General features: G+C 42.1%; 1 protein-coding gene across 2 annotated transcripts in view; it reads right to left on the bottom strand.

The window, feature by feature from the left end:
- The window catches only part of PTDSS2 (phosphatidylserine synthase 2), a 39,229-nt gene extending 27,365 nt beyond the window's left edge, over window positions 1-11,864 (bottom strand). Inside the window, exon 1 of one of the 2 annotated variants that reach the window (XR_009631108.2) lies at window positions 11,407-11,864. Coding sequence is in view for 1 of the 2 variants with exons in the window: in XM_060770044.2 (XP_060626027.2) it covers window positions 11,407-11,717 (311 nt within the window). In the remaining variant the exon portion in view is untranslated. The remainder of the gene's footprint in view (window positions 1-11,406) is intronic. The other variant, XM_060770044.2, reaches the window with a different exon arrangement.
- Between the last annotated feature and the right edge of the window lie 576 nt (window positions 11,865-12,440).

Here is a 12,440-nt window from a genome sequence, read left to right as displayed (position 1 = left end):
AACAACAATCCTATTTCATCAGCCAAAAGCAGGCCCACACTTCCCATTGAAATACTAATAAGTTTATATTGGTTAAAATTGTTCTTCATTTTAATTATTATATTGTTTTTAAGTGTTTTTTGTACTACAAATAAGATATGTGTAGCATACATAGGAATTCATACATGTTTTTTTTCAAACTGTAATCCAGCTCTCCAACAGTTTGAGGGACTGTGACCTGGCCCTCTGTTTAAAAAGTTTGAGGACCCCTGCTCTACACAATTGGACATTTCCAAGCAGTCTTCAAAAGCAGTATCACAAAGCATACACTATTCATTACTCAATAATGCAAATGCATATATTGTAAGCATGGAAAATCTCTCTACCCTCACTCTAAGGGCCACAGACTCTTCATAGCTGCTGCTGATAAAAGACATTCTTGGCTACTAACCATTATTAGAAATCAAACCCAATCTACTCTGAATGTATGCAACTTCAACTCAAGGAAGAGAGAGTTTCAATCATTTTCTGTTTTATTTTAATTCATAATTGATTTCTTTAACAGCATTAACAACTTCCAGATATTGTATTAAGGAAGCTACCTGTTTACAGCTAGAGAAATACAGACCTAGGTGGCATCGGAGTGTTGACTGCAACTAACTCCACAGCTCTAGACATGACTCTCAGAAATGCTTCATTTAGGTATGAAACAGAAGCTCTTCAATGACCAGTGAACATGGCAAGATATAGACTACTGGAGCTGCAGCTGAAACAGCATAATAAGATGCCCATTTTGCTTTGGAAGAATGACATGAGTTGTACTATCAAAAGCCACTGAGAGACTCAAACAGAATCAACAAGGAAGTATTTGTTTTGGTCAATCTTTAGCTCAGTAGGAGACCAAAATAGTGTACCATAATCTGATTTTAAAAGCATATTGCTTCTCACAACAAATTGTAAATCACAGTGCAACTAATTGTGTAGTTGAACTTTGTGCTATTAACTGTATAAATATCTGCCCTTATTTTTCAGATGAGAAGTTGTAGAGCAGTGGTTCTTAACCTGTGGATCCCCAGATGTTTTGGTCTTCAACTCCCAGAAATCCTAATAGCTGGTAAACTGGCTGGGATTTCTGGGAGTTGTAGGCCAAAATACCTGGGGACCTACAGGTTGAGAACCACTGTTATAGAGGATGAGGCTCCATTTTAAGGCGCTTCAATCATTTGCAACACATTGACAATAACAAGGAAGTTTTATTTAAGCTATGAAAAGAGCACATATGTACTTCTAACACAATGAATGACCAACACAAGAATACATGCAACTTTTCAATATCATTCTTACTACAATATAAAACTGATAGGCAACAAAGCTGCACAACTGCAGACCCAATACAGCTATTTAAAATGTATGTCATTAAATGCAGTTTCTCTGTAACAGGTATAAAGGCAAAGTTCCTAAATGGGTTTGCAAGACAAAAAAATGAAAACAAGAAAGTATAAAATACAGTTAACGACAGCACAAACATTTATATCAGCTACAACATACAAAATCACAAAAAAGCTGTGCCTACATTAAATTAAAAACAGTCTAGTACAATCATACTTTTAAGGACCAATTAAAATAGGAAGAGAGTGTTGTGCACATCCTGGGGTAAGGTATGCAATAAAGATGGGTTCACTAACATCGTGCTGACAAAGACAATAAGCTTTCAAAGGGAGAATATTCCAAAATGGAGCCTAGCTACAGAAAATGCCCCTCCCTTTATAATATATTAAATCAAAACAAAAATCTTAATTATGGTCATAGACCAGCATAATGTACTATATCAACTGAAATCCACTTTATCTAAAGACAGAATTGCTACCTTCTCTTCTTTAGACATTATAAAGTCTAAAGAAGAGACTGTAGGACACAAAATCAAAATGATAGCAGCATGCCCATCTTAAATTGATCCTACAAATACAGTAGTAAGTTTAATGCACAGTAATAGTTGTAGAAGATAAACCATTCTCTTGATCCATATTTGTGTTTGAAAGCTGATTTTCAAGAAACTCTTTCTTTTAGTGAAACTCAATAGCAAGAAGCAGCATCCCTCATCTCATTCCACTTTGTAGAGATTCAGTATCAACCATGCTAGGTCATATTGCTGTTACATCTACTTTCATCTTCAGCCAAGTCCAACTGAAGACTACCCTTATAGATTGCTCTCTATCTAGAAGACATCGTAAATATTTTTTTTCCACACATAAAATATAAAAAATACAACTTTCACAAATTAAAGGGGAGCGTGGTGACTTCTAAGATCAAATGATGTTGATCCAACTGATCAAATCCTTTCAAACCAAAATACCAAGGGAAATTGCAATATGTACTTCATGAGTTATCTATTTTGTTGGAGATGCTGCTGAAGTGTCAGCTAAGCTCTGCTGTACTAAAGGAATTATGCTGTCATCCATAACTGATGTTGTGAGTACTCAATGTGAAGTTCTGCATAACAATGACACAAGACACAATAGTGTTATTCATAAGAGCCCCCTCCAAGTGAAAGCACTATGTGAGGAGGGGACAACAGTACTAAACACACTGTGCGTATTCTGCCAATGTCCATCTCCCAACATCTTAAGCAAACAAAGAGAAAGAAGAAGAGCTGATAAATTCTGATTTATTATCACTAAATATTTGAATTTTATACCTACTGTATATACCTATACACCCGGGGTGATGTAAAAATTTCTAATGTGGAAAGGGGTCATGAGTGCAAAAAGTTTAAGAAGTCCACATTTACTAGTCTGGTCAGAATGTTCTTTTATGGCTCTCAGAAGAAAATCTCAGTCTCTCTGATCACCATCACATGTAATCATAGCTTTATATCTTCCGTGAGCATAAATGAAAATCAAACAATGGTCAAAGAACTGAATAGAAATCCTTAACTTGCTAAAAAAAAAATAAGGCCAGGGAACTATGGTGCTGTCCAAGGAACAGTACTGTGGTGGAACAACCAAAGATTACCAGTAAGATATACAAGCTTCACACTAACTAGCATTGGAAAAACCATCAAGTGAAAATGTTACTAGTTTTCCATTGAAACAATGGCACTATGCCAAAAACGTCAAGAAGATCCAATTACAGTCAAGACTTCTGCCAACACACAGCCTGTGCCCAGAAGGATGATGAAAGACACTGCTCAAAAAACAGCTGAGCTTATTATACTCTAGAGTAGGCAAGTAACTTCCTAGATCCCCATAATCTAGGCTCTAAGTTCCTAGGTCAAAATGCAACCACTTCTATATCCTCTACTAACTGTTTTCCAAGATTGCAGAAATGTCACTTGGTGTCAGGGGATCCAAAAAGATCAACACATTACTGCTAAGACCAGAGGGATCAGAGACAAGCTCCAGGCAAGCCAGCTCCTTTTACCTTTTTCAGAGCCAGGAAAAGTATTCTCCCTGTTGTCTTTGAAGGAGGATTTTTTTTAAAATCTCACATCTGTTTTCCTCCTCATGAATTATATGTGTACCACAAAGAGGAAAAATTTTGCCATACAACTGGAAGCCACACTGATGATATACAAAGTGACAGCAAACAAAGCCACTACAAGAGTTTTTTCAAACAGAGCCAGAGTGGTGAAATGGCTTGAGCAGTGGTTCTCATCCTGTGGGTCTCCAGGTGTTTTGGCCTACAACTCCCAAAAATCCCAGCCAGTTTGCCAGCTGCTAGGATTTCTGGGAGTTGAAGGCCAAAACATCTGGGGACTGACAGGTTGAGAACCACTGGGCTTGAGCGTTGGACTAGAGATACATCTACTACACTGTAGAATGCATGATGTTAGGCATCACTTTAACTGCCATGGACCCTGGTCTTTAGCCTTCTCTGTCAGAGTGCTCGTGTCTCACTAAACTACAGATCCTTAAACCCCTAGCACAGAACCACGGCACTTAAAGTGGTGTCAAACTGCATTATCTCTACAGAGTAGAGGTACCCTAGGACTTCAGAAGAACTTAATTCTAATCCTTGCTCAGTCATTGGATAAACCTAGGAAGGTCACACATTCTCAGTCTCGGAGGAAGGTGACAGCAAGCACTTTTTGCATAAACTTTGCCAAGAAAATAGGATAGGGTTTCCATAACTCAAGAGTTGACTTAAAGGCACGTAACAGCAACAAGAAGAAAGATCTTTAAAGTTTAAATGTAATTTCTCCTTTTGAAAAGCAAAGATATAAGAAAGACCACATTTTCAAAAAGAGGGTTAAATTAGTCTGTTTCAGTGTAAAAAAAAAAAAACAACAGGAAGGGGGAGAGGATAGTATTGTAGCATATTTAGGGCTGATATATATTAGCATTTTGCATGCTACACTCTTCTGTGATTCTTACTATCAGGAGAAGCACTCTCTAAATGGAGTTTGTGTGGATGAAGTAATTTTCCCAGTTTCATCCATGCTTGCAACCCTCACATTTCTCATACTGTCTCAAAGGATCCCTTGGCTCTCCAGAATGTTTTCACGCAAGAGGAACCGTAGGAAACAGGTGAAATTGCATCCTCCCCATGCATTCAACCTGTGAAAACTTTCCACTGTATCAGATGCCCTGTACAACAAGAGTAAAGTCTGAATTTAAGTCACTGAGAAGAGGCTTAGTTAAATTACTAGGTTTGAGATTAGCATCACATTATCATTATTAGAAAATATATCTCTACAACTTTGTTTGGTCTGTTGTGTGAGTCATGCCTCTCTAAGATGTAACACTTCAAGTCTAATGACCTTAGCCAGAACTGTAATATAGTCAACCTTCTACATTCACTGGAGTTAGAAGCACACGAACCCCAAGAACATGAGAAACTGAGAATTAGACATTGCTTTTTTTTAACTCAAGAAAATACCTCTCTAGGAATTTTGAAGTCTTCCAGCATAACATTATGATCAACTTCTGCTGGAAGCTGAACACAGAAATCCATTGCAAGCCCTGGAAATGGCTAAAAATGGGTTTTTCCTAGAAATCTCTAGGTCCTATAGCAGGACTGTTGGAAGCTAACCATAGGGATTCTTAGAGAGAACCTTTTCAATAAAATGTAAGAATAATAATAAAGTCTGCACAAGTCAAAACAGCAAATGGGGAGAGATGACTGTAGCAAAAACAAAGGAAGGACACAAGAGAAATATTATTCAACTCAGCTAATTCATGGCGCAACAGAAGAAAAAAAACAATACAATGAGATTTCAAAAACCATGACTCTCCCTTGGGGTATTCTACAGTGTATTTTATATTTATTATTTATTTACCACATTTATATCCCGCTTTTCTCAACCCCAAAGGGGACTCAGGGCACCCTTACAAAGGCAACAATTCAATGCCATATATTAATACATCAGTAAATAAACAAAAATGTTAAAACCAAACCCATTAAAAACATAGCATTAAAACAGCAATTAAAATCACATGATCCAAATCGTATTCCAGGGCCAATCCGAGTCATGATTATATTAATTTGTAGTCTCATATTGCACTACTCCTGTTACTGGCTGAAAGCCTGATCCCAGAGACATGCTTTCAGTTTTTCCTGAAAGTCAGGAGGGATGGGGCGGAGGTAATTTTACTGCAGAGGGAGTTCCACTGGGGAGGGGCCACCACTGAGAAGGCCCTGTCTCTCATTCCCATCAGTCGTGCTTGTGAGGGGGGTGGGACCAAGAGCAGGGCCTCCCTGATGATCTTAACCTCCGAGGTGGGTCATAGATGGAAATACTTTCGGACAGGTAAGCTGGGCCAGAACTGTTTAGGGCTTTATAGGCTAAAGTCAGTACTTTTAATTGTGCTCGGAAGCAGACTGGCAGTAAGTGGAGCTGACGTAACAGGGGTGTTGTGTATTGTGATCTAAGGAAACATTTTTAGGTATCATATTTGCTCTGCCATCCTCTTTGATATATTATACTCTCTCTCACACACACACTCACTCTCTCACACACACCTTCATCTCAGTTTCATCATGCTTTTTGTGAGGCACTGGTGTTGAAGAACATAACAAAACTAACTAGGGCAGTCCTCTAAAGTCTATAAAACAAAAACAAGGGAGAAATTATGCAAATTATGGAAGTGCAAATCTATTATAGCAGATGTGGTGTTAATTCATTTGTCAAGACAAAAATGGGGAAATGCTTAAAAATAGAAACATCACAAAATTGTTCAGTTTCCAATGATATAATTAGTCCAGAAAATCAGTAAAAAATAATTGCGGGGGAATGGGATGATTAAAAAACCTGGACTATCATCAGAAACATTGTAAAGCAATACTTTTGGGTTGGAAAGATTAGCCATTGCCCAGGGGATGCCCGACTGTTTTTACTCAGTCTTCGAGGAGGCTTTACAACATTCTATGCACCACTTTTGACACAAAATAAATAAAACAGAAACATGAAGCAATTGGAGAATGTATGCTGTGATGTAGTTTCAAGCTGACTTTGAGTTACAATGAACCCTATCATACTAAGGCTTTCTTGGGAAGATTTCTTCAAAACGAATGGACCTTTACCTCTCTCTGAGGCTGAGAGAGTGTGACATATTCAAAATTAACTTATTGGGTTTCCATTGCAGAATTGCAATTCAAACTCAGGTTGGTTCTACACCACCCTATAATACAGTCTGAACTGTGTTACCTGGTCATTGTAGAGCCATATAATGCAGTTTGAACTGCATTAAACTGAATTATATAGTTCGACAGTGACCGTTTATTTATCTATTGCATTTTATACCGCTTTTCTCACCCCTGAAGGGACTCAAAGCGCTTCACAACATAATCAATGGCAAATTTCAATGCCTTAGATATATAAAATACATCACATGATGTAGTTTAAATTGCATTATTTGGCAAAGTAGATCCAGCCTTTGAGAATACAGGCAGTCTTCAATTTATGAACAAGATAGGGACTTGAATCAGTTTGTAAGCTGGAACAGTTAAATTTTTTAAGTGCAACACCAGGCATATATGTGCGCTTTGGATAGCATAGGGAAGGGTGTTTGTTTTGCTGTCTGCGCCAATGTTCAGAAGATTCACTTTCTGTCCCTCTGATAACTGAATTTAGGGGGGGGGCTTGTTGTAGAATCAAGAATTGGTCATAAAGCTGCAGTGGAGATACCACTTCCCTATAATAATTCTTCCAAGAGTGAATTTTCCTTCCCTGGGGTAGATTTCTCTCACTTCCTGTTGTCTCAGCCCCGTTCTTAACTATGAATCGTTTGTAAGTCGGATATCTGTAACTTGGGGATTGCCTATAAGTTCACTTTATTCCACAAACAATCTATTTACAAGAATCTGTTTGGAGGGAGAGAAAAACAAAAAGTTGAATGCTCTTCCACCCTCTCCTTGCCGTTTCCAAGTCACAGACTTTGGGACAAGGCTAGATTGTGATTTGGTTGCTGTACTATAATATTGTGGAGATTTAATTAAACATACACACAAACACACATTATACCTTTCAAGTCTGTAATTAGAGTGTCGCCCAAGAAAACTCATTTCATAACAAATGTGCCATGTAAGCAGAGCCTTAAATGCGGTCCCTGAGAAATTAACTGAAATCAAGATGAACATGTTTCCACACTTCACCTCAAATCCACGGCACTGGTTTGATAATCAGAGGGGCACCTTTGATAATCAGATTGCAGCATTCAGAAAAGTCACTAATAGCCTATTCTCAATTCAGGGAGGGGTTGTTCAGAGAAAGTGGAAAGGAAAATGAAGTACGCCTGTAACCAGGGAATTAGCAACAGAGCAACATAACTATCTAGGTAAATCTAAGAGTTCAGCGGTATTTATTCTCTCAACAAACATGATTATGACTTTAATTATAATCCCGAGGGCAGAAGCTGGGGAAAGAACCTCAGACAGGGCTAGTTGAGGGACCTCCTCACTCACCAAAGAGGTATAGGGTGCAGAATTAGCGCAGTTTGATGCCTCTTAACTTCCATGGCCCTATGTTATGAAATCACAGGAGTTGTAGTTTCACAAGGTCTTTAGACTTTCCAGCCAAATAGGGTTAGTGCCTCACCAAACCACAAATCCCAGGACTCCATAGCATTGAGGCATGACAGAAAAAGGTGGATTCAAACTACATTAAATCTACAGTGCAGATGCACCCCTCAGGATTCCAACACAAGACTTGGGGTGCATCTCAACTATAGACTATAATGTTTTGTTTATCCACTGATGTATGTATACATGTGGTACTGAATTGTTGCCTTTGTAAGGCCGTCTTGAGTCCCCTTCAGGGTTGAGAAAGACAGGATACAAGTATGGTAAATAAATAAGTAAGAGTTAATGCAGTTTCACGTTACTTTAACTGGCATGGCTCAGTGCTGTAGAATTCTGGGATTTGTAGCTTTACAAGGCCTTTAGTCGTCTCTGTCAAAGTGGGCCGGCATCTCCCCAGACGACAAATCCCATGACATGGAGCCATGGAAGTTAAAGTAGTGTCAAACTGCATTATTTTCAAAGTGGAGAAGCACCCCAAGACATCAAAGAGCACAATTGGTGGAGATTCCATCTTTGGAGGCTTTTAAACAGAGGCTGGATGGCCATCTGTCAGGGGTGCTTTGTGTGCGATTTACGTGCTTCTTGGCAGGGGGGTTTATTTATTTATTTATTTTATTTACTTTATTTCTATATCACATTTTTCAGCCTGATGCAGTTTACACAATGAAAATTATCATAACAATATCAATACTATCACAACAATATCCTAAACGATTAAAACACATCATATACAGCAAACAAAATCAAACCATCATTAACCATTCATAACGCCTCAATATGAAATCAGAATCCGTTCTCGTAATCCTTGTGCCATTTCCTAAGTTCAAATTTTACCATCCTCCTATATTCAGTTGCACTGTTTAGCCAAACGCTTGTTCATAGAGCCAGGTCTTAACCTTCTTCCGAAACGCCAGCAGCGAAGGGGCCTGGAGTTGGACTGGATGGGGTTGGACTGGATGGACCATGAGGTCTCTTCCAACTCTATGATTCTACAATTCTAACCCTTGCTTGGCCACCGGGCAAGCCATACTTTCTCAGCCTCAGAGGGAAGGGGAAGCAAGCCCCTTTTGTATAAATTGTGCCAGGTAAATAACAAGGCAAGGTTGCCATAACTCTGAGATTTGGCCTAAAGTTGCATAACAACAATGAGAAGATTGTTTCAAAAAAGTTTGAATCATACCTCTTTTCCAACTGAAAAGCAAGGGTTCTAGATCAGGCATGGGCAAACTTTGGCCCTCTGGGTGTTTTGGACTCCAACTCCCACCATTCCTAACAGCCTCAGGCCCTTTCCTTTCCTCCCTCAGTCGCTTATGCAGCTGAGGGAGAAAAGGAAGGGGCCTGAGGCTGTGAGGAATAGTGGGAGTTGGAGTCCAAAACACCAGTAGGGTCAAAGCTTGCCCATGCTTGATCTAGATCAGTTTTGCAACCTGGGGGTCAGGACACCTGGGGTGTCAGAGGGTTCACCAAAGACCATTAAAAACACAGTATTTTCTGTTGGCCATGAGGGTTCTGTGTGGGAAGTTTGGCTCAATTCTATCATTGGTGGGGTTCAGAATGCTCTTTGATTGTAGATGAACTATAAATTCCAGCAACCACAATCCCAAATGTCAAGGTCTGTTTTCCCCAAACTCAATCAGTATTCACATTTGGGCATATTGACTATTTGTGCCTAGTTTGCTCCAGATCCATCATTGTTTGAGTCCACAGTGCTCTCTAGATGTAGGCAAAGTACAACTCCAAAATGCAAGGTCAATGCCTACCAAACCCTTCCAGTATTTTCTGTTGGTCATGGGAGTTGTGTGCCAAGATTGGTTCAATTCCATTGTTGGTGGAGTTCAGAATGCTCTTTGATTGTAGGTGAACTATAAATCCCAGCAACCACAACTCCCAAATTACAAAATCACCCCCCCCCCCCAAACCCCACCAGTATTCTAATTTGGGCGTATTGGGTATTTGTGCCATATTTGGTCCGGTGAATGAAAATATATCCTACATAACAGACATTTACAGTAGCAAAATTACAGTTATGAAGTAGCAACAAGAATAATGTTACGGTTGTGAGTCACCACAACATGATGAACTGTATTTAGGGGTCACAGCACTAGGAAGGTTGAGAACCACTGCTCTAGATGACCCAAATTTCCAAAGAAATGGCCAAGTTGACCCTTGTCTCCCTTGTCAATGTACAAGATGAGAAGGTGGTGTGGGGGAGGGGGAGGGAAGAGAGAGAATATGGCAGACCCGCTTTGTATGTGCCTGTTGTGGGCTACAGTCCAATGTAATTCTCACTGTCAGCACAATCAGCCCCTCCATGGAAGTTTGTTTGCATTTTCTCAGACTGCCCAGAGTTGTTGTTTTTTTTGGGGGGGGGGGGAGCTGCGAGGAAACACGCCTGAAATGGCACCCCCCCTCCTCCTCCTCCCTTCCCCTTTCATTCCCCTGGTGAAAACCAGCATGTATTCCACGGGTTCTTGCATCAGGATCCTGACTGCACACTTGATGCAGTTGGAACACCTCTTTCACAAACCATAGCTCAATGAAAGGCAATCCTGGGAGCTGTAGTTTGGGGAAGCTTCGCCAGGGAAGGTGGAAGGTCTAGTAAAAGGGCAGGTCCCCTTCATTCCCCAGCAGTCAAAGCAGGACAGAACCGTGTTAAAGCTACAGTGCAGATGCCCAGCCCGATATGGAAGAAAGGGGGCAGAAAAGGGGGCCTCACCGGAAGAAAGTGTTGGAAGGTCTAGTAAAAGGGCAGGTCCCCATCATTCCCTAGTAGTCAAAGCGGGACAGAAACGTGTTAAAGCTACAGTGCAGATGCCCAGCCAGATATGGAAGAAAGGGGGCAGGAAAAGGGGCCTTACCAGAAGAAGGGGTTGGAAAGTCTTGTAAAAGGGCAGGTCCCCTTCATTCCCCAGCAGTCAAAGCAGGACAGAACCGCGTTAAAGCTACAGTGCAGATGCTCAGCCCGATATGGAAGAAAGGGGGCAGGAAAAAGGGCCTCACCAGAAGGTGTTGGAAGGTCTAGTAAAAGGGAAGGTCCCCTTCATTCCCCAGCAGTCAAAGCAGGACAGAACCGCGTAAAAGTTACAGTGCAGATGCCCAGCCCGACAAGGAAGAAAGGGGAAAGGAAAGGGGGCCTCTCCAGAAGAAGGGGTTGGAAGGTCTAGTAAAAGGGCAGGTCCCCATGATTCCCTAGTAGTCAAAGCGGGACAGAAAGGTGTTAAAGCTACAGTGCAGATGCCCAGCCCGACATGGAAGAAGGGGGAAGGAAAGGGGTCTCACTAGAAAAAGGCGTTGGAAGGTCTAGTAAAGGGTCAGGTCCCCATCATTCCCTAGCAGTCAAAGCGGGGCAGAACCGCGTTAAAGCTACAGTGCAGATGCCCAGCCCGATAAGGAAGAAGGGGGCCTCACCAGAAGAAGGTGTTGGTGCCGTCGTCGTAGACTTCGGACTCGGTGCTGCGCCGGTCAGGGGCTCTTCCTCCTCCTCCTCCTCCTCCTCCTATTCCGGCGGGGTCTGGGCGGCGGCGAAGCGGAGAAGCCCCGTTACGCTGCTGCTGCTGCGGCGGTTGGTGCTGCTGCTGCTCCGGAACCCGCGGCGGCGGCGCTTGTTCCCCTCCGTGGCCCGCCTCCAGCGCCGCCTTGCCGGCGGCCCCTCCTCGCCCCTCGCCGCGTCTCATCTTCGGGAGGAGGCTCAGGCGCGTCCCCCTTGCACACCCATCCATCCAGCAGCAGAGGAGCCAAGGCGCCCCGGCGGCGGAGGCAGCAGCAACGCCAGTCCCCGCCCCGCCGCTCGCTCACTCGCTCATGACCCCGCGTCGGCGGGCAAGAAAGCGGGCCGGCCACCGGCCTTAAAGGCGCGGGAGTGGCCCCGCCCACAACGCCACCCCCAGACGCGCAGGCGCGCCCTCCTCGTCCTCTGCGCCTGCGCGGCGAAACCCTTGCACTCTGGGACTTGCAGTCTGCCTCTCAAACAGGCAGGGGCTGACTTGGGCCCGCCAGGCGTTTTGGACTTCAACTCCCACATTGAACTGGATTATATGGCCAGCTCAAGTCATATATTGTGGTTTATCTGCCTTGATATTCTGGATTATATGGCTGAGTGTTGGTAGTTCTGGACTGAAGCTACATCCACACTATACAGGGCGTCTCTTCACCTTGTAAAAATGGTAATTGGTAAAGAGATTTAGGGACACGCTGTATAATTAATACAAGGTTGTTGTAGGTTTTTCGAGCTGTATGGCTATTTTCTAGAAGCATTCTCTCCTGACGTTTCGCCTGCATCAATGGCAGGCATCCTCAGAGGTTGTGAGGTCTGTTGGAAACTAGGAAAATTGGGTTTATATATCTGTGGAAAGTCCAGGGTGGGAGAAAGAACTTACATATAAACCCAATTTTCCTAGTTCCAACAGATCTCGCTACCTCTGAGGATGCTTGCCATAGATGCA

The sequence above is a fragment of the Anolis sagrei genome, chromosome 1, assembly GCF_037176765.1.
Source record: "Anolis sagrei isolate rAnoSag1 chromosome 1, rAnoSag1.mat, whole genome shotgun sequence".
NCBI lineage: Eukaryota > Metazoa > Chordata > Lepidosauria > Squamata > Dactyloidae > Anolis > Anolis sagrei.
The sequence above is the reverse complement of the archived record's forward strand: the minus strand, read 5'-3'. Positions and strand labels throughout refer to the sequence as shown.